Source organism: Lepeophtheirus salmonis, chromosome 1 (assembly GCF_016086655.4).
Source record: "Lepeophtheirus salmonis chromosome 1, UVic_Lsal_1.4, whole genome shotgun sequence".
Taxonomy (NCBI): domain Eukaryota; kingdom Metazoa; phylum Arthropoda; class Copepoda; order Siphonostomatoida; family Caligidae; genus Lepeophtheirus; species Lepeophtheirus salmonis.
In genome coordinates this window covers 33,558,474-33,585,291 of record NC_052131.2, presented here as the reverse complement: position 1 = coordinate 33,585,291, position 26,818 = coordinate 33,558,474, and the positions used below count along the sequence as shown (strand labels likewise).

The 26,818-nt window shown below is 33.7% G+C and overlaps 3 protein-coding genes across 6 annotated transcripts in view; 2 read left to right on the top strand and 1 right to left on the bottom strand.

The window, feature by feature from the left end:
* Positions 1-21,461, top strand: part of bif (protein phosphatase 1-binding protein bifocal) — a 33,008-nt gene extending 11,547 nt beyond the window's left edge. For 2 of the 3 annotated variants that reach the window (XM_040720521.2, XM_040720528.2), the window contains exons 2-6: positions 15,068-15,249; positions 15,319-17,617; positions 19,840-20,052; positions 20,676-20,769; positions 20,837-21,461. In XM_040720521.2, coding sequence (XP_040576455.1) covers positions 15,068-15,249; positions 15,319-17,617; positions 19,840-20,052; positions 20,676-20,769; positions 20,837-21,072 — 3,024 coding nt within the window. In that variant the 3' untranslated portion in view covers positions 21,073-21,461. Of the gene's footprint in view, positions 1-12,197; positions 12,396-15,067; positions 15,250-15,318; positions 17,618-19,839; positions 20,053-20,675; positions 20,770-20,836 lie in introns of all 3 variants that reach the window. The other variant, XM_071889186.1, reaches the window with a different exon arrangement.
* Positions 21,462-22,514: 1,053 nt separating this feature from the next.
* Positions 22,515-23,441, top strand: LOC121125395 (LETM1 domain-containing protein 1). Its single transcript, XM_040720593.2, has 2 exons — positions 22,515-22,845; positions 22,897-23,441. Exons 1-2 carry the CDS (start codon positions 22,662-22,664, stop codon positions 23,439-23,441), a joined length of 729 nt encoding a protein of 242 aa, XP_040576527.1. The 5' UTR covers positions 22,515-22,661.
* A 248-nt stretch (positions 23,442-23,689) lies between these two features.
* On the bottom strand, positions 23,690-26,052 carry LOC121125374 (uncharacterized). 2 transcript variants are annotated; one of them, XM_071889527.1, is made up of 6 exons: positions 25,626-26,052; positions 24,746-25,569; positions 24,621-24,681; positions 24,175-24,550; positions 24,069-24,107; positions 23,690-24,008 (listed from the first exon to the last, which is right to left on the bottom strand). In XM_071889527.1, exons 2-6 carry the CDS (start codon positions 25,338-25,340, stop codon positions 23,805-23,807), a joined length of 1,275 nt encoding a protein of 424 aa, XP_071745628.1. In that variant the 5' UTR covers positions 25,341-25,569; positions 25,626-26,052; the 3' UTR covers positions 23,690-23,804. The 2 variants fall into 2 exon arrangements, with proteins under 2 accessions (XP_071745628.1, XP_040576510.1); XM_040720576.2 differs by having other exon boundaries at positions 25,746-26,050.
* Positions 26,053-26,818: the final 766 nt, after the last annotated feature.

Below are 26,818 nucleotides of genomic sequence, written 5' to 3'. Positions count from 1 at the left end.
GTCAATAACGGGGCTAGAATCTAACTCGGAAAGGGGAACAGGTCTTGTTGAGAGATTCCAGAATTCATTCCGGAGCCTGCTCTGATTTTGTCTTGCAAGAGGATATGTTGTTGTGTCGCTCAACTGCACACCGCATAGAGAAGTCCATGGAGTTGAAGACCGGTGAGCTTGGAGGCGAAACAATGGGTCCAGCAAAGAAAAAAAAAACAAATAAGACTACCAGGTCAATGTTTACTTTGCAGTGTGGCATGGAGCAGAATCTTATTCACCTCCAGACTCTCCAGATAAAGGACCTATCTTGGTTTAAGAAGTTTTCTATCAGACAATTGTCTTGTCCCACGCTGGTCGCAACAAGGGCACTCTGCCCTTTCCACGATTGTGGAATAATTACTTCGTTGGTCGATGCCACTTTTTAAAGCTGAAACCAAACACGTCGGTTCTCTTATTTTATCACGCAACCTTTTCCCCAAAAACAACCCGAATGAAGGTCTTAAATCAGTTGGCAATGAGACCATTCTTACCAAATGTGGAACTATTATTCAACCAATCATTGTTCAGAACACTGATTAGGAGAAAAGAAGCTAAAAAATTGATAGCTGACAACAAAATATACCGTATATGTATGTGTTAACGTGGTATCGCCGGTCAAATACTTTTTTCTAACAATTTCCTAACTGCGCATGCGCTCAAAGTTGTTGTTAAAAAACGGCCGCACTCTGTATTTCGGGCCATGTCTTACAAAAATTATAACGGTCTAACATTTTCCAACCAAAATCCAACACTTAATGATTTCCGTAAAAGACTAAGGGCTATCTTTATTTCTAGGATTTAAACTCGGTAATGATAAGTAAATAAAACTACTTCCGTTTTTTGTGTTTTTTCATTTTATTCTTCCCACTTCCTTATGAACTTTTGCTTGACTGCTCCTTCTTCTCATGAATTAATTAATATTCTAATCCTTAGAATTAATGACCTCATTCATAATATATGTCATTATAATCCATCCTTTAAAGGATGCAACTTACTCCAACTTTTAAACTCCTTGAGGCTCTTTTCTTATTTTTTTAATAGAATCATGGACTTCTTTTTTAAATGCTTCCTGTATATTTTTGTTAAACCAATAAACCACATGATAATATGTGAAATAAAGTAATTACAAATATAATATTAGCAATTCCTTTTTTTTGTATTATAGACGTGTAATCATTAATTATATTGTTTACTTAGAAAGTAACTACTAAGGTACTAAGTGTACTTAAGGTTTATAAAACCTTGGTGAAGGATAAGATATAGCGTGGAGTAATATAATAGGACAACATATTATCACATTAAGCTATGTTTAAAGACTCCCATTAAAAATGTATGAAATATCTTATGTAGTAGGCATCTAATGTGGGGCATCCGCAGGAATTTAAATATATACATTTTTTTTTTTGGGTGGTTTCTTATACTAATAAAAATTTGTTTTTCAAAAATTAAATTTTTCCCTCCGCCACAGGATTTGTTGAGTGACCTTTTTTTTAGAAAAGTATATCCTCTCGCTTTTTGTTCCCAATTTTTCCTTCGTCCGAGGAAAAATCCTTCCTTTAATAGTTTTCTGTTTCTCCATTTAAATTTTTTCCCCAATCGATAATTTTTCCTTTGTCAGGAACAAAAATTTCCACTTTTTTGGAAATTTGATTATATGATTTTAATTTTTAAAAAAATCATTTTTATTATTTATTTTCCAAAAAAGTTAATTGTCTATAAATAGCTATGGATTTTTGAAATTTTTCTTAAAAAAATGTAATATTTAAAAAAAAAAATTAATTTTCTTTGAATAGCTATGGATTTTTGAAATTTCTCTCAAAACTTAATTATTTGAAAATTAATTTTAGAAAACTTTTCCAAATAGATGATAATTTTTGTGATTTTTTTTTTCAAAAAAATTAATATTTGATATTTAATTTTTAAAATTTTTTTGTTAATAGCTTTAGATTTTTGAAATTTTTTTTCAAAAAATGAAAATGAAAAGAAATATAGTCCTTTCTACGCCCCGGCTGATAAAATACAACGGAGTTTTATGCTCGACTCAAACGCAGCCGTTCTATTTGATTTGTTGTATGAAAAATTTAGCTACACGTTGTTTTTTGTTTTTTAAGAGTTGAGGTTACGTGATTTCTCACGTAGGAAATGTTACGCTCTTTGTACTTCCAATTACATAAATTATAATGTTAATGCCCCGTTTGTACATAAAAACTGAAGGGTTGGAATTAACAATTTAGTGATTTACAAAGACTCCGCGTTATTTTATAACATGATACACACACCGCATTAAGTCAATAAATATATCATTAATAAAAGCTATTGTTATTAAAATAAAGTTGATTTTTTTTTGTAAAAATTTAAAAGTAACTTGATCCATCATTGTTGTATTGCTAATAATATGTTATATACATTATAATAGGATCTATATCCTTATGTGAAAAAACAACTAATTTATTGATTCATTCATCTCTAAAAAGCTTATTGACGGATAATGTAAAATAAGTATCTACGTCATACTATAATATAGTTCTGAGTCAACAACAGCTCGTAGATAAATGTTATAATAATTGCACTAAATTAAACAACTTTCAAATTTTTATTTATCTTCGATAATTGAATTAGACAAAGGAGTGGTCGATAATTGTTATTACTCAGTTACTTGACAAACTAATCTTCTATATTACTAGCTAACTACCTCTAACTGGCCTCTTTTTCGTCGTTGACATAATAATATCTTCCAAAATTTGATAGCTTCTAAAATAAAAATGTTATACAATCTTATCTATTGAATTGCTAGAAAGCAAACATCGTATTTCAAGGAATAGAGTTGAAGAAAACAGTGATATGATGACTAAAAGATAAGAAAACCTAATGCCTCTCATCTTTAGCAGTTTGTTAATTCCCCTCTCCTTAATTTTGACATAATATTGATTTTTATTATGATAACTTGTGATGTCCAAATAATGCATAATGGAGCTAAGTATGCAAATACAAATGCTAACAAAAAACTCAAAAATGCAGAAATAGGCCGAAAATGCGAATAAATCTGGTCAAATAGGACGTATTCTGCTAAAAAAAAAAATACATACAGAGTGCGACAGGGAAACTTTCCGCCTCATTAAAATTAATTTTTTGAGGTAATTAAGGTTTCAGGTGGCATCTTAAGCAATGTTCCGATACATGTGTTGTTTTTCTGGGTTATTGTTTTGATTTGAATAAAATCGGACAAAAAATGAATAAAAAAGGCGTGGCCGTGAGGACAGTCTGGCACATCACAGTAGCCGAGAAGAATGGGAAAGGAGTAAAAAGAAATGCAGTAAGTGGATGAAATTCTTTAAAGAGAGATGAAACATTTTTCAAGTCCTTGGAGGCCATGATCCAACATCATCAATGCCCCGTTTGGGTGATGAGTTCAATGTGGACGATATCACCATCAGGAGGGCAGTTCATGACGACTTCGACCTTATGAGACTTGTTAGGACTCCAAGACAGGATGAAGGCCTTTAGGCTTGAGAGATGCAAAAAATACCTTAATTACTTGAAGAGTTATCTGTCGACTGTGAAGATCCTCACAGTCGACTTGGTTTTGAACCGCAGAAACGACATATTTATAGCAGCAGCATCTAAGGAAGTTTAGGACACCTTCAGGACAAAACATCCGATCCTAAAAATATACATGGGAGTCGTGCCCTCTGATGGAAAGAAAATGGACCCCTTCTTCCTCAAGCCCAATGAGAAAATCGGGGCTGAGGCCTACTGTAATGTACTGACGTAGAAAATCTTGCCTGGCTGAAGGCTAACTATCCTGAGAACAACTATGTGTGGAACCAAGACGGTGCCACAGTGCCTTGAAAACACAGAACTTATACAAGGAGCACTTTTTGGGACAAGACCTTCTCGCCCTCTCCCACTCCTGGTCTCAATCCCCTTGACTTCAGTGTGTGGAGCGTCTTAGAGGGCAAGGTTGGGAAGACATCACACAGAAATCTGCAAGAGCTTAAGGCCAGCATCAATAAGCAAGGTGCCAACATGTCTGCCGATTATATTTTGTCAACCTGCCCCAAGTTCAGACCTCGTGTGGAGGGTGAAATAAAGGCTTGAGGCGGTCATATTGAATAATTCTTGCCAAGATTGATTGCTAAAAGTTTTTTCAATCACATTTTTTCATTATACTTTTCTAGTAAAAAGTTGTTAATGTTTTCTTTTTGCTTCTTGATCGCTTAAAATTTCCCTGTCGCACTCTGTAAATGAAATATCTAAATCAAGCAGGTCCTTGTTCATTAAATTATTATCTTTTGCGGTTAGGCATCGTCTTCTTAGAGTACTTTTCCAAGAAGTCTTTGAATTCTTCTGTTGTTGATCTTTGCAAGAGGGGTATTTTAGAGACCAAGGTCGGTATTGAAGATGTCATCGGTTGTATCGTTGGATGGGATGACGTTGAGCACCCTCTGTGTAGCTTTGTATCCGTTTTTGTTTAAATATACATTCTTCTTGTAACTGGTGCACTGTCCATACTGTTCTAGGGCATACTTCCTATCGGCTGTAGCGCTAAAGTTGCAATGCTTGCACAGCAAATACTTTGTTTCAGGCACATAAGTTCAAATCTTGGTCCCACCGACAGTGGTGGCGATAGCAAATTTTTGATAGGAGTGCCATGGAATACTAGAGGGATGCTTACTATAAGTGAGATTTTCTGCTAATAAACATTTTATATGTTTCATGTAAAGCAACAATAAGAAAATATATAAACGTATAAAGTTTTTATTTCAATATTATATTGCTTTAATAAGTATAAGACAACACACACAAAAAAAAATTGACTAATTTTTTTTTCTAAGTAAATATTTATTTACATAAGTATAATTCGTCTATAATTTGGTCATTATCAATAATCCTTGCTCTAAATACAACTATTGATGGCATAGCCAAATCACGATTATCCCCACTGCTAATTCTCAATTAGCTTTTTAGTCTCTCAAGGCATAAAAACTTTTTTTCTCTGTTAACTGATGTTACAAGAAGGGTTAGAGAAATGGCAATTTGCTTAAATAAATCGATAAAAACATCTCTGTAAGGGTGCATGAGATGGAAAAAATCTTTAGAAATGCTAATACATTGTTTTCCCATTCTTCCTGTGTTCTTTTTCCGATAGTGTATTCATATCAGAATGCGCCAAATCATCAACTCCTGTAAGGTCAAAATTAGATCCTTGTAGCTGATCCGACATGAACTTAGGTGTCCTAAGAACCTCTTCAAAAAGAATAAGCTACAAAATAAATTGTTCATCAATAATAAGAGACATTATAGCCTTTGACTCTGCTCTTCTTCGCACATTTGATCCTTCCACGTTTCTTCTTAATGTTACTTGTTTTGCCGTAATTCTGTCTTTCATCTTGATATTGACATGTTCACCTTGTATCACTCAGTCTCTTAAATTCAATCATGGGCATGTTGGTTTAAGATCCTTCTGTTCTGTTTTGCTTTAAATAGTTCGAAAACTACATGAGGGAAAAGAACTTTCATAGCACTCCAACGATATCAAAAAAAAAAAAAAAACGTTTGCAAGCCTCACATTACGAAAACAATCTAGCAGGACTAAATTGAGTCTGTGTGCATAACAATATATATCACTTGAGGAACTTCCTTCCTAAATTTCTCATGAACGCCATTATTTGATCCTGACATAAGAGAAGCTCCATCATAAAACTACCGAACACAACGATTTATATCAATATAAAATTGGCTAAGAGTGAGTTCTATTGATGATAAAAGAGAATCAGCGTCAAGGCCTTCTGTAGAAACTCTTTACGTATTTCTCCAGGCCCTGGATGTAAATAACGAAATACTATTGAGATTTGTTCTTTTTTAGAGATGTCTTTACATTCATCGACTAGAAGAGCAAAATGTTCAGCGTCTTTCACCTCACAACGGACTTGTCTTCATAGGATAGTTGCCTTCACATGAAATATTTCATTCTGAATGTCGTGGTGACTATATTTTCCCTTTTGAGTGACGGTTTTATCAAATTTGCGGATAACATTCATAAGTTCCAAGAAATTTCCCTTATTTGAAGATTATTCATTCTCTCTATGAGGCCTTGCCAACCTGGATAGCGAAGAGCTTCAACTTAAGCTCCGATATAACTTCTGTTTTTTTTAAACAGCATTGAGTGTCTCTATCCAACAAATTGTGCTTAGTGGATCCTTGATATTCTTTGATTTTAAATTTCCTCCATTATTCCATACGAAACTTGTCTTTCTTTGGCTTTCCTTGTCACTCTTTAAAATTTAAATACCCTTTCTCCAGTTAGAAAATCCGGTGTCTATAAACGCAGGCTCATGTTGATCCCTTAAATTTTTATTCAGAAAATGACTGCATGCGAAACAGAATATACAATTATTTGTAACACTATATTCCAGCTAAGCCAGCCTTTGTTAAAAACAACGTATTTGAGTACCATATTGTCTTGAGGTATATTTTGGAGGCAAATGTTGTCAAAAACCATCTTTTCAACAATAAAATCTTGGTTTAATATACAATCATATTTTTAATTACACAAAATGGATTGGAAATTTTTACAAAATAATTAATGAAATAATCACCATAATTGATAACTAGTTATAAGCAAACAGATTCAAGCTCTTCTCGGGAAGATTCAAGCCTGCCCAATCCTTTATTATGATTTGGTATCTTCTATTTAATTGTATATGAAAACAAGCTCAGGTCTACTATTTGTTTGCCCTTGTTAGTGAAGGCACATTTCTCTAGAGAGCATATAGTGAACAATGTACACTGTATAGGCATTCTGAATTTGTCATTAGTTAAATGAATTGTCAATCAATACGTTAAATTATATTTATTGACTTTTGTGAACGTGTTAAAAAATGTTTCTTTTTCTGGGGATGCTTGAGTACCCTCTATCGCCGCCATTGGGCAACGAACTCCTTAATGAGTACTGAGGGGTGTACTATCTTAGGAATGGTCAATCTAAAAAGATTATCTTTCACTTCGAATGAATAAAAAAATATTGAAAAGAAATCTGGCTGAATGCCCGTTTATATCTATTGAGAAAAAACGGATTGAAAAAATCTAAATAGCTTTGGTGCCAAGATGGATATTATCATACATGTAAATCCAGTGTGTTTTTTAGCTGGCCCGTTAATTTGTAATCGATTGTATAAAAAAGGAATTTTCTTTTCCTTAGCAATTTTCGTTCTTATTTAATTCCTGAGTAGTTGTCATATTTTCCTAAATAGATTCAATCCTATTCAAAACCAGTTTTAACGTTTTTGTGTGTGCTCATAAAAGACGGAGTGTAATCTTGTGGATTTGTTACGGAGTTATAATTGTAAGTCCTTGTTTGACTCAGAGTAGAATTGAGGATTGTCATCGGAATAATTTTTGCTAATGTCCTTTTTTATTTTCTTCTGCCTCTCCTCCCTTGTCATAGTTGACTGTAGCTTATCTAATTAAACGTCATGAGCATTATTCTTTCTCTCCTCGTAAACATTCTTCAAAATGTTTGGGTTGCCATGTTGATTCCACACTGGATTTTCACCTTCGGATATAATATATTTTTGAATATCCGAGTACTTTTCCTTTATAATCAATTGCGCTAATGGATTCATCCTTTCCTCTTCTTTTCTTCCTCAATTTTCGCACTCAATCTTCCCTTTACTCTAATAAGTGAATACTTTTTTACCTAAAAATAGCTGTTAAAATGCAGATAAATTTGGGGATCTCAAATGATAACATTCCAAAATATAACGACTCATATATTATTCATAAATGAAGCAACCCTTATTGACTATTATTATAACAACCAAGGATACATTTGTCATTATATGATTTCTCCTAACTTTCCTTATTCTTTGTTGACATAATATCTTCCCGAATTTGATTGCTTCTAAAATAAAAATATTATACAATCTTATCTATTGAATTGCTAGAAAGCAAACATCGTATTTCAAGGAATTGAGTTGAAGAGAACAGTGATATGATGACTAAAAGATAAGATAACCTACTACATCTCACCTTTTGCAGTATGTTAATTCCCCTCCCCTTCAATTCGACATAATCTTATGATAAGATTTCAAAATATAATGAGTCATATATTATTCATAAATGAAGCCACCCTATTGGCTTTTATTATTATAACCAAATATAGATTTGTTTATTATATGTTTATTCCTAACTAGTATTAGGTTTAAGATATTTTTTAACTGGATCTAGAATTAAAAAATGGAGGTCTCCCTATTTTTGTAAGGGTGGAAGCAATGAGCTGGGAGGTAAAAGAATAATAATGAGTTTTGGAGCCGCAGAAAGGGCTGTTGTAAAAAAATTGTTTTGAAGAATATCCTGAGCCATCATTACCTGCTAGCGGTACACAAAGATGAGGGTCCTAATAAATATATTGAATATCAAGTAGCTAAACTACTTAATAAGCTGCAGTTCCCCATTGTCAGACGAATGCAAACATCTTTTAACTTAAGCCTACCTCCAGAAATACGAAGATCTGCTTTTCAAATCAACTTTAAAAGAAGTTTTTACAAATTTAGAAATGAGTAGTACCCTTTTTTAAAATGCATTGTGCCAGCTTGAGAGAGAAGGAAGGACAAGAAATATAATAAACATTTTTACATCTTTAAAAAGTGTTGGGGATGGAGTGTGCAGAAATTTACAAGCTCATATGGACACCAAGTCTTTGCTATGCAATTATTTAATTGTATGAGAAATTTATAGGAAAATTTATGTCCCTTTAAATGTGGAAAACTGGACACACAGTTACATATTTTTTCAGATTTGTGATAACAATGGATTTCAGCAGGCTTGGGACAAAGTTTTTAGGATGTTTGGATTTGCAGGAAAAGTCATAGACTTTTCTTTTCGGAAACGTTGAAGGAGGGAGAATGGCGGCTATCGGAAGAAATCTTTAGAGCCCAATTAAAAAATGTATATTGCTTTGTAAAATGGATGGACGAATAAAGCCTTTAGATATATTGAAGAGCTTTCTTGTGTTTTACCTGTTGTCAATCAACTATTTTAACTAAGAACTTTGATATTTAACTGGCCTGTAACACCTGGCATAAAAAGCTCAAAAGAAGTGTGTAGTTCTATTGGGAGAAGAGCAGCTTAGCTGTCATGATGTGTCATTAAATTAGCTGTGAGCAGATATGAATGGAATGAAAGTTTGTGTGTTGATTAAACATTACTTGATGAAAGGCAAAACGCGTCAAGAGACTAAAAATAAGCTTGATAAAAATTATGGGGACTCTGTACCTTCAATTAGATCAGTTTATAAGTGGTTTAAAAATTTTCGGAGTGGCCATATGGGCACAAGTGACGCTGAACGTTCTGGACACTCTATTGAGGTTACTACTCCAAAAATAATGATAAAATCCATGATATCGTGATGGATGATAGGAGAATGAAGGTGAGTGAGATTACTTGTAGAGTGGGTACCTCGATTTGGAACCCTATTTTCATTAATTTTGCCACCACGAAAGCTGAGGTGTGAAACTGGTGCATTGTCATGATGGAAAATAACTTTTTTTTGTGGGCCAATCATGGACGTTTTTCTTGAAGCTCGGGTTTCAAACGGTCCAAGAACGATAAATAATATGCACATTTAATAGTTTTATCCTTTTATAGATAGTCGATGATGATTTTTTCTTGAGAATCCAAAAGACATTTCTCAGCTAAAATATATTGGTGTAGGGGGACCTTGGCATAGTAAAGCTTGAGGTATATTATATAGCCCCAACAAGCTTCGTAGCGGACCTGGATCCATAATCTTCCCCACCACGTCTCTCTTTTATTTACACCCTCTAGTGCCTAAAACCACTTTTCCAGATGTAAAAGAAGCCCTTAGCTATTTGGAACTCAGATACAACTTTATCACCCTGGCCACGTAAAAAAAAATCATTGCAAAACTCAGGAAATTGATTTTTTGATTAAAGTTAATTTATTTTTTATTATATATGTATATTGTTTTTTCATTATTTATCCTATACTGGAACAAAAGCACAAGAACCGATACCGATAAGCAATATATTGCGATCTCGGTTCGAATTTGTCAGTTCCGGTTCTAGCGGGTCAAGAACCGGAACCGTCAGACCGATAAGGGCACACCCTGGATTATAACTGTTTAAGTCCTGTAAAACGTGTCAGCAGATGCAAAGCGCTAGTATGGTGTGAGAAATCAAAAGGATTTTAAACTATAATTCTAACTAAAAGTATCATGAAATGTGAAAAATCCAAACTCGAAGTAAAGTTTATTTTACAAGAAAGGGATATCAATGAGTCATTTGAATTGACTTCCTCTTAATGTTTAAAAGTTGAGTTCCTCTCAGGTATTGACTGGATAGAGGGCGCCCTTGTGGCTATTCTAGTAGATCAAACATGAATCTGCTAGTTCCCACCAAGTAGAAACTATTTCCCTTAAGACTAAAAAAAAAAAAAAAAAAAAAAGAATATAACTACAAATGTAATCTTATAATATCATGTTTGTTAATTTTTTTGTCAAATTAATTGTATACATTTTTGTTGATTGAACATCTAAGTTCTTAGAGGTTCTTGACCCCTTTATTGCTAATAAAAGAAAAATATGTATATAATAATAAATGGTGCTGCTATCCGATCCAATTCATTCAGGAAAATATTATAAATAATATATGTTGAGTAATATGGCACTTATTTTTATGAGGTAACAGACCTTCAATACTATTTTTTAAGTAAGAAGGATTAAACAATTAAATCCATCCGGAAGTGATCAAAAATATAATATTATGTTTTCTTTTTATAGTTATTAGTTTTTAGTAATAATAATTAATATATAAATACGTACTATTTACACTGGTTAATTAGCTCGAGTGAGAGATAAACGTAGAATATTCCATTTGATTTGATTTTGTGTCATTATTACAAGAGTTATGACATAAGAGACCAATTAATTGTATGCAGGACGTATAATATGTATGAATTACAATTAGTCATGATTCCATGAATTCCATGTACTGCGCAAATGAAACGAGATTAGAAAAATTGTTGTTGTTGTATGGAAATACTCCAAGTACTCATAGCTAATGTTGTGTCGGTCCAATACAGGCTTAGGACTGGTCTTATCAGTCCTTAAGTCTGTGGGACTGCCTCTTAACTGTTTACTTTTCGAATGTTTCCTATAAATATTGATGGTTTATTAAGCCATTTATGTATGAAGGATATTACAGATATCTTGCAAAAAATATTCATGTTTTCATTATAATGCACTTTTCACTTAAGTAATTAGATTTTTAAGCCTAAAATAGTTTAATACTCTTCTCATGGCATCATTGGAGTCTTGAAGCTTTCAAAAGTGGTTAACACGTGGCAGTTGCTCTAAAGATGTCGAAGAAGCGACACCAAAGGCAACGAATTGTTGATTTACTCTACGCCGATGTGGGTTTATCTTACTCTCAGATAACAAGCTTTTTACCATGGATCCGTCTTACAACAGGTGGTTTGATGGGTCAATAGAGGAAGTAGAAGGAGTCACGTATACCAAGTTTCCAGTCTCGGTTATTAATTTTAGTGTCATCTCATCAGATGGTAAAGTCATGCCAACCCACTTTTTTCCTGTCAATGGCCCAAGAATTGACTCCAATGCCTATATTCAGGTGATCCAGGAAGTTGTCAAGCCCTGGACTGAATATAATTATGATATTTTCCCTGCACTAAAGATATTTAATTGTTGAAGGTTCTCCTCTTTATAGCAGTAATTAATTCTCTCTCCCTAAAATCATATAATAGGCAGCTGACATTAACAAAGGTCTTAATTCAGTAATACCACATGTCTCGCTCTCGCCTTCTCTTCGATTATATAATAGAATTTTATTTTTTTAAACCCTCAATGACGTTATCTTTTCTAAGTTTGAGGGCCTGCAAGTGGAACTGAACTGGGCCACTCTCCTATGTAAGGACCTACACAACACTACTTGTAGCCTCTAGGTACTGCATAATGTTTTGCAATATTCTCGAAAATGGAACAAAATCCAAAATTGCTAACAATACAATAAGAACATGTTCAAAATTGTAACAACTGTTAACCAAACTTTATTATTTCAAATTATGCAAACTTCTTTGCACACGGTACAACCTTAACAAAATACAAGTGTACACTCTTTTGTTTTCAGCTATCGATTTTTCTGCTTTTTTCCTCCCATCTGTGTTTTGATCAAAGTTGATTGGTTGAATTTGAATTAACATTTCCTACAATGATTGAATGATACTTCCATAGTTGGGAAGAATTGGTCCCGAATTTGCTTACTACCAACTGATTTAGGGCCTCCCCTTGTTTCTTTTTGGAGGAAGGACTGCGTTATACAATAAAGGTAACGACGTGTGTAGCTGTGAATAATTCCCAACAATACTAATCATTTAATAATTCCAGTATTTGGCTCGATATTACCTCACTTACTCCAAAAGTGTCACTGTATTTTGTTGTCAGCCGTCCATGTATCCGCTTTATCGTTAATGAAATAACATTGATTTGTTGAATTAGAATTAGCTATTGCTAGTCTGTGATCCATTTTCAACAATTATTGAATAGTAATTTCATAGTTGGAAAGAATTGGCAAATTACCAACTGATTTGGGTCCTTTTTTTCCAATTCATCTTTTGGGGTAAAGGTTGCAAGATACTATAAAGTTAACGACGTTGGCACCAAATGGATTACTTTTTCTTGAGACTTTCAGTCTGCAACACGATCAAAGAATTAGGAAGCTGTTTTCCGATGGAATTATGTAGAATACAGAACAATACCACCAAAGAACCATCATGTTTAACAGCGTTTTAGTGACTATATGTCAGCATTATTTAGCCATTACTTCACTCCTACTTCTACTATTATTTTTTCGAGTTAGGCATTCAATTGTTAGTATATAATTAGTTATTAATTTTTTAGTCAGTATTTGAACGCGAGATATAAATAAACTATCCTTCAAATTTTGGCATATTTTAGCTATCTATATGCTAATTTTGAGCATTCCAATGTTTGCTAGAGTGTTACCTTTATCTTCATGAATATGAGACTATCTACGATATCATGCGTAAGCTATCGAAGCCTATGGTAGTAGCTCTCTAAATTGACTTTATTTAGTTCCTTTATTAGTCAGGTCACCTGATTAGATCTTCCTCCAGTTAATTTTCAATATTTCTGTTTTCGTCATTTCGACTCTTCATATTTTCGATTATTAATTATCGAAAATATTTTTTTTTGCAACTATCAATATCGATAAGGAAGCTGAACATTGTCGATTGCAAGCGTTAAAACATCATATAACATAATATAAAGGGTGAGCCATAATTTCAATTCTGCCTTAACCTTTATTTACACCATTGGGAAAAGCAGAGTTTGCCATTTTCAAAAATTGATTATTTTTAAATCACCGAAAAGTAAGCAATTATTTTCTATAAACTGTAAAGTGCTCTCCAATTTTATAGCAAGCGCCTTCCCATGTCCTACTGATATTGTCCTTGAGAGCCTAAATGTTGGCGTTCCTCATTGGTCGAAGACCTCGATATTACGGCCATTGGCCTTGAGGGCCCTGATGATTCTCTGAAATCTCTTTACTTGGTACCCAATCAGGGGCGTCCACAGAATTATATTTTGAGAGTTGGCTTCGTTTTTTAAAATTTTCCCCATGTTTATGTATGTCCTTGATGATTGTACGGTTGGCCCAGACTTTAGCCTTGTTACTGTTGTGGGTACAAGGTGTCATACTGAAAATGACCAAAATGCTAGCCATGGGCGTAGTTTTGGCCACAGAGAGCCCTGGTACGGCTCATTATAAAGAAAATTATTTTTTTCTGAAATTAATGATAGTTAAATGTACATAAGATTAGCCACTTTCCGTTGCTGAATTTGATCTGGCCTGGCTCAGAAATATTGTGTTGCCGTAAAGCAATTTTTTTTTAAAGATATCTTGGGCCGTGCGAGATTTCGAGATTATATATTCAATACTCTAAGCGTAAATGTAAATTGTTGGAGAATTGGAATCATGGGGGGCCCTATACTTAACATAATCGTAGATGAGAGTTTTTACAGAATAGTTCTTGATGGCCTATGGTTAAATAATTATAGTTTCTCTCAGCTCCACAGCTGACTCTATTATTGTATGTGCATAATATATTGTTTGCAAACTAGACCTACAACTATCATCATTAACTGGTAGGTAATGATGAGTATTGAGTAGTAGTGTTTGCAAACATCTGATTCGATAAAATTGCCTTTCAATCTATAATAAATCAATGAGTAATAACATAATTTTATCAGGGAAGGAGAAAGTTAAAAGTTTTAAATATATCGATGGATATCTATAAATATATACATATTATTTAGATAGAACTTCTAAATATATAATAAATATGCGTCTCTCCCCTGTGTAATTCAATATGTCCAATTCAAAATGTATGTATGTATAAGGTTACCTACACCTTGAATTTGTATACCTAAACCTGACCTTCAGAGATGATAAGTGTTGAATAGTACTAAATAGTAGGTAAGTTACTTAGAGCTGGAGGTTTTTTCTTGCTGCTGTAACGTACTATTGTATTTCAGTATTAGTAATATGATCAAAATATTAATTTCCTACTCTTTTCAAAGAGTAAGTTAAATTGTCATAGCTAAAAGATGAATGAAGGTCCATGATGATTTCCTTTGGGTTCGTTGCCTCCCTCTCTTCCCCCTATTAGTATTGCTTGAAAAAGGACTTTTCTTTGTGAAGGGGTTACTACATATATGGTTATAAAATATACCAACTATACATATATAGATTCAAACAAGAAATGATAGGAGCAACTACCAAGAACAATAACGCCTTTAGACCTGTCTGGCCCAGGTACAATGATTTGTTGTTCGTTTCCCTGCATATTTTTAAAGAATTTATGTTACACATATTATTTTCTAAATACATATATTCGTATATAATATTATCTATAGCTAACTTAACAACCATTGTTTAAAATATTGATGCATGATTTTTCATTTTGTACTTATTTACAGATCATGAAGAATAACATGAGTGGGATTTCCTCGTCCTCTTCATGTTCCTTACCACCCTGGAAAAAGGAGTTATTGCTACGTCGAAATGCATTGGCTAAAACCGTGGATCCAAATGCTTCTGTGATTGCTGAACTTTTAGAGTCTAACGAGAAGAAGGAGCCATCTCCGGGATCAGCCCATCTGTAAATAATATTGCTATAACTTTGTTTGTGTCTTGCTTAGTTAATCTATTTTTTTTTTTTTTTTTACAGTAAGAGGCCAAGTAGTAGTCAACATGAACCAGCAAAGAAGGAATTGCTGGTCGTTAGTAGCTGTAGGAGCAGAGCTGATTCCTCTATATTGATGGTTGAAAAGCAGGTTGGGGGAGCAATAGATCGCAATGTAGAAAAAGAAGTTAGTAGTGCTAATTGTAGTAAAAGGAGGAGAGAGGAACAGTCGAAGAGCGCGGATCCTGCTGAGGGTGAGCAGGAGGGTAGTAGTAGACAGCAGCAACGCGCTCGAGCTAAAGAAGAACAAGAAAAGGCGGAGGAGGGTGCGGAGGTAGACATGAATTTACATGAACGTAAGGGCAATGACGCTTGCCATATTTCCCGGGAAGACCGTCAGTTTATTTTTTCACCAGAGGAAGAGAGGACTCGCGAGTTCTTAGTACCCTCCTCCTCTCCTTCTTCTTCTCCTTCTTTACGAGTGACAAAGAATATTTCTTCAAGTGGTGTGGGTAGATCCTACAGTAAATCAGGATCATCGACAAGGGGCAAGTCCCTTAGTACACTGCATCCTCTACTTAAAAGAAATAAATTATCAGGGTATTCCATTATTGATAGTGAATTAAAATCCTCCTCTACTTCTTCTTTCAATTCTATACTCTCGGGGATGATCCTTGCTTCCCCAGCCATTGTGGTCACAGACCAAGAAGAGAGCCTGATCTTGATGGATAAATCACGCCTTCCTAAGGCTTCATCCTCTTCTCTCGATAGCGACGACGGAACCTCTTCTTCTACATCATCCACTGAAGAACTTCGCTACGGACCTGGATTTGTGTCCAGACTTAAATCCCGCTACATGAGTGCTGCACTACGATCTACACATTTTAATAATCTTCGCAGAACGGCAAGTCTTGAGGATTTTCTAGAAAAAGACGAGGAGGAACCTCCACTTCTTCCTAGAAGAACCTGGCTTCCCAGACAAAGTCACATTAACAATCCACACCAAAAAAAATCATCTAGCTCCACTTCGCATTATATCAGATCCAGAGACTCTATGAAGCGATGTAAAAGTGTGGAAGTTTTAAGTCGAAATCGATTGCCCGCGGATCACCCACCACCTTTACCACCTAAAGTGACTCATAGAGCCGCACTTGATCTTAATGCTACCAAAGCACTTATACCTGAGAGAGTGATTGTCAGGGACAAGAAAACCAAGGAGCTGCCTGCTCAAGACATTGTTAAACAAACTCGAAAGTTATTCGAATCCAAAACCTCCTCTTCTAGTCCAAACAGTGTCGTTTCTGCTGCATCTTCCTCTAGAGTTATTGTATCCTCTAAACAAGAAGAAACTCCTCCTGCATTACCAGCTAAAAATGTTGGCAAAGTACTGCCATCTCGAATTGTTGAAAGGTCAGAGGATCCTCTTAAACAACACAAGACTTCTTCTAATCCTCTAAAAGTGGGTACCAGCTTTACTAATAATGCATCATCCTCCAAAAATCATTTGGAGCTTCCTCCTAAACAAATTGGTGTGATCCGTCCAATTACAAGAAGTAATAATAATACTAGCAATAAGAACAGTGACACCTCTGTTAGCGAACGAAATCAGAAAAACAAAATCCAGGAGCCGGAAGTGTTATTAGTCAGTGATAAGACAACTAAAAATGTTTTAAGTAATAATCCTGCTCCGTCAAATGTGACTACTACATCCAACAACAAACCCATCGCCAATAAATTTTCGTTATCTAGCTCCTCTTCTTCTTCTTCAAACAGTGGATCTAGAGTGTCCACCAAGTCCTCTACAATTGGTAGTTCTGGTGATTCCTCTCAACCCAAGGAAATGTGTGAATTCAAGTCCATTGTTCTCAAGGAAGTTAAAAAAGAATTAAATAATAATCACAACAACAGCAGTAGTTGTAATCCTAAATGGAGTAGCAGTCGTGGCGGCTCACTGACTAGTAGTAAGGAAGAGCAAGAAGAGGATGTAGTGGACTTCACAGGAGGAATATCTTCTCTTCAATCCATTCATTCTCGCTATGAAGCCCCTACTCCTGTTGTTGCTACAACAAAGCAGTCTGAAATACATAGTGTAGATAAACAATCAGAGGATTCTGGGATATTGGGAGAGACTGGGAGGCTTATTTCTGACGGGGTGGGGGGAGGATCCAAGAGCAAGCATTCCCAATCTCTGGTGGAGAGTAAAAACATTACATTCCGAGATAGTTGGAAACAGAGGAATGAAGGAAAAAATACACTGGTTTTTAACTTTATCAATTCCAAAAAAGACGTTTCCCACATTGAAAATGACGGATTGGATTTTTCGAAAAGGAAAACATTGTCAAAGGTGAATATGAATATATTTTTTGCGTTTGATTATAGTTAGCCTACTTATAAATATATTTGAGAAGATTCTATTGCGACTTCTAATGAATCCCTTTGATTCATATATTGCTCATTTACACAATAATTTAGTTCCCCTCCCTTTTTTTTTTTTCTAAAGGCAATGGCCTCATGGAACTCATTATGACTCTTGCACACAATTTATATCATTGTACTTATGATGCATGAATTATCCGTCAAGTCGATATATCCTTGATACATTTTATTACATGTTTTGAGATGCAGTATTAGAGACTTACTGTTTGTTCTATGAATAGTCTCTTTGTTTTATCAAGGGTAAAGAAATAGGAAGAATATTCTCCTCACTCCTACTACATATATATCTTTTTTTTTGTAAGAGGAAGTTTTTTGGTTCTTCAAAACCACAGTCTATCTTATATTATATTATTTTTTGTGTTTATTAAAAATAGTTATCTTTCAAATCCATTCAATAGAAGTAAAATTTCACTTTTTTATTTTCTCTCCCGTTTGCATCTTCTTTTTGGGAGAGGTTTTATTATAATTTGAGCAATTCCAAATCCTCAGATTTTGAATTGATTTTTCTGGCTATGAGTTACAGTAGCTGTTGCACTTAGCATAACCATGTCATATATTAATAAATAAGACTCCCGTGATGATATCCATGTCCGGGCGGCGTGAGTTGTGTATGAATATTTAAGTGTATTTTTTTGTGGTGGTAGGAGAAAGTTTGATGTGTGTGTACTTCACATCAAAAAAAAAATCAGATAGGTACTTTCTTTATTATGATTGCTACTATTCATACACTCTGTTAGTTGGAACGATTTAATAAAGGCGTAATTACAAACGTTATATACATAACATTGATATAGAGAAATCCCTGGTGGTGCATTGATGCATGCATCAGCCCTCCTTAACCTCCTCTTAAATGCACGTTGCTGTTTACTTCCCTCTTTTAAAGGCCTTGCATTCATGTAAATGCATACATATTGGTAGAGATGTGAAAATATGCGCATTTTTAATGGTACAAGTTATTATATTTGTATTATAGTTGTAACTTGTACAATTATATCCCGGCGCACTTAAAAATGGGCCCATTTTCACTTCTCTACAATTTAGTGATGCGTGGGTAGACTTAGTGTTCGGGGGTTACCAGTGCTTAGTAAAGTGATTCTCAACCGGGACTATACAGTGCATTGTCTAGAGCTATAGGTAGTGTAGTATCATTAAAAAGAAGTTTAAATCCATAAATCTTTAACCCAAAATAAGGTGCTCCCTCAAAAAAAAAAAAAAAAAAAAAAAATTTATAGAATTACTGAATTAGTAGTTCAGTTTTATATATATATATACTTTAAATGTCATACATATTTAGTGTCTTGACATAACGGTTGAGAGTGGCAAATCCGTCTTTTCTGTGACTAATTGTTGTATTAATTGCTGAAGGATAGAAAATCCTGATAAAAAACTTTACTGGCACACAAAGTAAATAATTTGAAAGGTGATTTCATTATGAGGAAAATATTTATGGGCAATTTATTAAAATAGACATATATTTAAGTTAAATATAGGGCTCATCTTATGTAGTAGTACACATTTTATTTTTTTCTATTCTTCGAGAGTAAAATTTAAAAGAGAGCTTTTGTGGGGACATTTATTTAACAAAATCATATGAAAATAGTGATTGACACAACTTTTATGGAGTAGCCCAAGGGTTTTGCATCTGGAGAGGAGGGTGGACACATGTAGATGTCCCAAAAGGCCGGAAAATTGTCTCTCAGGAAGGCCTGGGTCTTAGCTGTGCGATGACACGGATCCTTGAGTGAAAACAAAGTTATCCCCGAACTTTTTTCTGGACCAAGGTAGCACTTTCTTATCGAAAAGTTCGATGTAAGCATCTGCATTGAGCCGCTCTTTCTTTCCACAAAATGGGATGGCAGACTCCACAACGTCTAAGACTATGGTTCCGGCTGGATCTTTTGCTCTGAATACATTCTCACTGAACCTGAGCCATTGTATGGATGTTCAGTTGTGATGTAGTTCTGATTATTCACAGTGGCATCAACGGTGAATCTTTTTAAATCAGAAGAAAGCAAAACTTTGACCGAATTTTGGGGGCGGGTTATAAATTTCAAAATTTGCGATACTCCGACGACTTAAAAATAAATAATACAAAAATAAATTATCTCATTTTATTTTTTCCCATTTCAGCCTCAGTCTGGCGTTATCATCCTCGATTCCGTGATATCTGATGAATCGACGGACGACGACGGGACTGGAATTAAATTAAATTCAGAAGATGAAGACGAAGAAGAATTAAGTCGGCCACCCTCTCCCTGCTCTATTATCTTTGTGGGTGGAAATATTATTTCAGGAAAATCCTCTCTTCGATCACGGGCATCCCACAAACAATCTGAGAAAAAGGTAATTGTTGTTGCAGTAGTAATTGAATATTCGTGGGGAGTTAAAATACATCAATCTTTTCCAAGAAGAAAAGGTGATATTCACCCCCCCCCCATGTTTCGTAGTTCCAAGTTTTCGATAATTTCCTCACGTTATCCCTTGTGGTTTCTTCTTTTTTAATATAATTACAACTTTTAATATAGTGAAAATGGATCGTTAGTATTTTTTTCTATCCTTTTAAGTAGTGATATCATAAATTTTTACACGAATGTTTTAGAGTTCTTCACGTTAAGTCGAATTCTGCAAAAAATATTTCGGGCGAGTTCTATTTTACTACTAAAGCCGATGATTGTTTTTTTTTTAGTTTGGAGTAATACTAGACTCCATTACTAGTCAATTAAATACCTTGATTTCAAATTTATGGGATGAGTTGAGAAACCCAAGAAAACTATAACTATAGTTTATAATTTTAATTTGTCCCCAATATGGCCTTTCAAATACATACATATTTTAAATTTTAATTATTTCACTGTAACAATAATTTATTCATGTAAATAGAAGATAATTAGTTAAAGAGTCAGCCAGACTCAATTTTAAGAAATATCTACCCCCGATATTTATTGCATCTGTTTATTTATTTGCAGCTATACATCAGCTTTAGTTCGAGTTTAGAAGAAGTGTTTGAGTATCCATCCTTTGAGTCTTCCCTTTCGGAAGAAACGTCTCAGTCCAAATTTGGTAATATATTTTTTATATATTTACAATCATTTTTAAAATGAGTTAATTAAATGATTAATTTCCATAGGTGGCAGTGGCGGATTAGGAAGTTACACACCCAGCAAAATACAAATGAGTGAAGCTCCATTTCAATTGGGAGTATCACGTCGTCCACCCTCTTTAAGTCGAGGGGCCAGCGAATCCTCCTCTGGGAACATCACTTCCAAAAAAGATGGAGAGGTGGCAGGAGAAGATCAAGTCCTTCGTCCCGTTGAAGATGCAGTCTCTTGGTCTGGAAGTTTTTCATCTGATATACTATTTTAAGACATTTTTGAATGCAAAGACGGGGAAAAATCAACAACTTAATGACAATGAACTTTCGTATAGTTGTTCCACTTGTTAATGGAAAATATATATATATAATAACACAATATATATAAAATCCATCAAATATTGCTTAACTTTTAGGTCTTTTTATAAACAAAATCACACACTAAAAAATGAAAGATAAAAACCGATTTATAGTATAAATGAATAAATAAATATTCTATCTGCTGTCTTTAAAGTGTAAAATAAAGGAACTATTTTTTTTTTAAATATATTATTATTATTTTTTTTACTTATCTACAGAATCTGTGGCTACTCTTTATTTTTTCATTATGTAAAATGACGTACAAATAAATATAAAAATATATATTTTAACTTTATCCTAATATGTATGTATTAACATAATGCCTTTAAAAAGAAAAATAGTTTTATTTTATGAGTCAACTCAAACATCTTGCATATTATTATGTCATGGAATATAATTTTTGAAATTCCTGTTCGAATAGAGAAACGTGTTTGTTTCCATCTGCCTTTCGCACAATAATGAATGATATTATTTTATCAATGCTATATAGAGAATATGTTACTCATGTGACGCATTATAATGGTGTCGCTAGAGTTCAATCCATCCATCACTTATTCCTTCTTTCCACTACGCTTTCATAAATTATAGTAATATAATGTATGAAATAAATGAAAAAGTGAATCCTAAATAACTATGACGTAACGAGGTGTGCAAGAGATTGTTCCATTGTCTTCAGCTGTTAATTTTGGTATGTATGGCGGAAAGTGTTCCGCCGAAACAGCTATAAATTAACTATGCTGATTTTCAGGGTCTGGCTGGATCTTAACCATCGCCTATATATAGATCAGTTATCTTATAAGTTATAAATTGTAACACACAATCTACGAGTAGACCAAACACAAAGGTTGTATTGAACTTCTTTTAGATCAGATCAATAGTTAAAATCCTTATTGTCACCTAGCTCTATATTTTATTTTCTTAACAAAATTTTAACGTATGATGCAGTTCCCACGTTGTTTTTATAATAAAAACTGTTGTCTATTAGTGACGTTTTTATTGTTATTACTTATTAGTAATAAGTTATTACTATTAGATATGATAATTTAATGTTGGACCTTAACAATACGTGTCTTCAAAACGATAAAAATTAAAATTCCTTTCATCATATATATCCGTACGTAAAAAGTTTTCAATTAGATGTTGGTATTAATATCATATAACTAATGTAATTATATATTGGCAAAATATTAAATAACATTATACTATTACCTTAAAGAAAATGTTCTAAAAATAACAACGACAGAAACAGAGACCCATGAAAATATATTATAACATATATAAACGGAGATATTATTTATTTAATAATAAAAATGTATAAATATGGATTAATATTCAAATGACGGTCGGACTCAAGGATTTCCATGCTTTTATCGACATTTTCAAGCATTGAATTAGGATGATAAAATTGTGCTTACAAGCCTACAATCGAGCTCTATTATTGCTACTGCAACTCCTTCTAAATAGTATACCAGTTCTTTAATTGCAAATAATATTGCTCATTATGCCATTTTCCTGGTCCCATATTCGTTATATTCTGGATAATAAGATTAAGGACTTAACAAAGGATGGAAAGCTAAGTCAGATCCTTAGTTTATTCTCTACAGGATCAAAGTCACTCATAAAAGATGGAAAAAAGTATTGGCAAGTCCATTCACACCTTTCTCATTCAAACAACTGGGACAGAGGTAGTCTGTACAATAGCTTAAGTAATGAAATCACCAAAGCCCTCATTTCAGATTGTCAAAGCTTGACCAGAAAGGAACTGCAGTTATATATTACTTTTCCATCAGACTTTCTCAGAGTCCTACCAGTCCTTATCATTTCTACACTTCCATTTGCCCAGAATATTGCTTTTCCATTAGCTCTGGCCTTTCCCAAAAAACTTCTTTCATCGCATTACTGGACAAATCAAATTAAAAAAGAATACCTTTTGGAACACCATTCGCTCAAAGAGAAATATTTCCATGCAGTTGTTCGAGAGTTCCAAAGCAATTTATCTCGTCATCTATGCTACAAAGGACTTTCCTCTCTAAAAAATCTCATAGCTATCGAACAAAGAATGGCAAATGGTCAGAGACCTGATATTTTCCTTCTCATAAACTCTAATCATGCCTTCCAATATCCTAAAGGAACTTATTCGCTCATGAATCTTGATAATATTTACTTACGGTGTTTAGCTAAAGTACACGGTCAAACAAACATTTCGTTCGGATTCATTAGAAAATCATTACAGCAGTACAGTGCCATACTTAATCAAGTAGATAAGGCCATTGCCAGGTAACTAAGTATTGACTATTTAACCATGATGAAAAGGTCAAATAGCCTTTTTACTTTTCTCTTCTCATTACAAGATAACTGATTTGATCCACAGTTACTAAAGTGAATTTATTTTATAGAGAGGGCTTAGCCTCACTCTCTGAGGAAGAACTTTAAGAGTCATGCATACTAAGGGGATTTTCATCAGAGAACAAAGATGAGCTAAGTATATATTTGGACAATTGGATTAGAATATCAATGACTATAGACGGATTTTCTTCTTCATTATTACTGCATTTGCCTATTTTTCTGTCAACATCTCTTCCAGAAATGAGAAAATGAGCAAAACATAATATATTATAAAAAATTATCATAATTACTTTATCATTTAAATTTGAAATGATTTGACGTTATTATAATTGTTATTTTTCTCTGAATCCCTTGGGGTTTCTTTACCACTTTTTTTCTTTTGAGGTTTTTTCCCTCCTTTTTTATCAAAGTTATTCGGAGTTCTTCTAGTCCTAGCACTGCGATTTTTAGATTTATGTGTCTCATCTGATTCAACTGACACACAGTCCGGAACTTCTGTTGTCTATAGTTTTAAACAAGTATAAATAAATAAATAAATAAAAATCTGTAAATATTCGCTTACATTCCAGAAAATTCTTTTCTTAGGAATGACTGGACCATTCTAAATTAAAAAAAGAAAAGAAAATGACACAAATTCAAAAATTATGGGAGTTACTCATAAGACTTACACTCGCATAAATGTTTTTGAAGTTAAGAATCTTTTGTTGAATACAAACATCACGTAGTGAGTTCAAACAACCATCTTTTCCGATAAAAAGCAGATCAAATTCATTAGGATCATCTCCCTCGATATGATCAATCCAATAGGTGAAGCTTGTGCCGGGTCGAGTAATTTGCGTAAACTGTTCTAATTGGTCTTTCTGGTATCTGCAATCCTTTGAGCAAGATAATGAAATTGCATTAATTAACGGTGGTTTCGATTGGAACTCATTTGTGCTTAGGAAAGAACGAAGTAAATCGATGTATATGAAGTTTGTTTCACCAGTATCCATAAAAATTACTCGTACTTTGGGCATATCACTCCTACAGTTGACTACCATGACCCTGTATGAATTGTTACGCATAATTATATATTTATATTACTCTGATAAATTAATATTGAGTCTTATTATACCTGTACCAGACTCCATTACTGTTTAATGCATAAATTCCCCCCTCTTTCACGTTTTTGACACCTAATAAGTAAGGAAAAGAAACGTTATATGTAATAGTTATTCAATTTCATAAAATCATCAAGACCTTCATTTGAAATATTTGAGGATATGCTTGTACTCATTTCTATGAACTTATTTCCGTCTTGTATACGACGCACAAAGATAGATGAAGGTGTTTTGATATGGATTATATAAACGCGATCCCCTGTTTTAACGCCCATTTGAGACGACGTAGGCTCATCATCACTCGCAGAAATATAATCATGTAGATTATGATTAACCTTAATTTGTGGCTCAGATATTTCTATAGAGAGAAAGGGAGGTTTCCGATCAAGAGAGATTCGATCCGAACTGGGAATTGTACTTTTAGCAACATCAATGATTTTGTAGGCAAACCCACTTTCTGGAATACCTCCAGAAGTTTGCATAAAGTTAGCAGATATGGTTATTTCATTGAGGACTCGCAAAACTGGGTTTTGCTCCTTCATCATTAAATGAGTTTTCACTCTCTTGACTTGCATAACGGAATGTGCTTCAAGGAACTCTTTATCAATCGTAGTTTCAAAATAAGTGTTACCCTTTCTTCGGGGTAGAGACTCTTTATAGACATTGATATCCTTTATTATGTCCTCCAGCTCTGAATATTTGCTCTTATTGACCTGTTCCAAGGGAACAATCATTGTTTCCTCTAAAGAGAGATCCTTTTCTGGAATGCAGTCCGCGCAAATGAATTGAGAGTCCTCTTCATCAACATAATGAACGACTGACTTAGGATGTTCAGAACAGAACAAGGTGTTGTCAACGAGACTCTTCTCTTTTTTTAGGCTTATTGGAGCATAACCTTTAGTGAATAAACATCCTATACGATAATGATCGTAGGTCAAAGCCTTTCCTTGACAAACGGAGCACCTAAAATCACGATAAATAAGGAGGAAGGGTTTTAATGATAAATAATTATTAATTACTAGCTATTATCAAGTATATTATAATTTGTTACTTGGATTATCTATACTAATTTAATATTTATGGCATAGTCAATAGATAATATAATTAATCAAATATAATGCTATGTATTAATTATTAACTGTTGGCACATGACTCCATCTCCATTCGATGTAGTATTGCAGAGTTGGCAGACAGGATGCCCACACAGAAGGAGCCAAGGGAGCCGTTCTTGCAAATCAAAAGTCTTCTTGCAATTGGAGCAGTTCATCATCCAAGTGTAATTACTTTATCGAGTTATTACTTATTCCACTCGTCGATGATATGATAATTATTAACTCCAATAGCAATAATAGCCAATACCAGCACTACTACTGTACTTCTAACTTTATAGCCAAATCTAACTACACCTACCTAACTCACCTCATGAATCATGACTCTAACTTCCTTGAGGACGCTAGTATCACATAGTTTAAGTTAGCTGATATGTTACCCCCTTATGATATGTGTTATTTTATGCGCATGCGCTTGAGAAAAAACAAACAATATATACATACTATATTAAGTTCCCTAACTATAGCTGATATGAAGCTGTGCGATAACAGCGTCCTCAAGTAAAACTATTTTGTCACTTTACGATAAAGAATGATAGCTAGCAAGTGACTAGCAACTTTGATAGTTGGCTAAAAACACTCGATGGCATACAGCATACCTACATATAAACATTGTTAATCGACCTCCTGTAGAATGAGTTGCATTAACATTAATTTAATTAATTTTTTGCTTATACAATTATTAGTTACTCTTCATCAAAAGATCTATCGACTATTATACACATATATTAGGCCTTATATAATTGTTAATCTGATATATTATAATTTATTATTATATGTACAGAGACTATCTAAAGTATGAATAATTCCTCAAGAATACCATAAAATCCATTATTTACTTACACCTATTTCAACCCATTCTCAAGTTTATTAATAAATAATAATAAACTGATTGTCTATATCAATGGAGGATATTACAATCTACGATCATACAATTATATAGATATTAATTCTGTTTTTGTATGTCATAAATTAGCCTCAAATTATTGACAACTTGAAAGAAAGAAAAATATTATGTGGGAAGAATGAACTATGATCCCTACAGTAATACGATGATTTAACTGTTACATGCAAGACTTATAATATTATAATTACCATTTTCC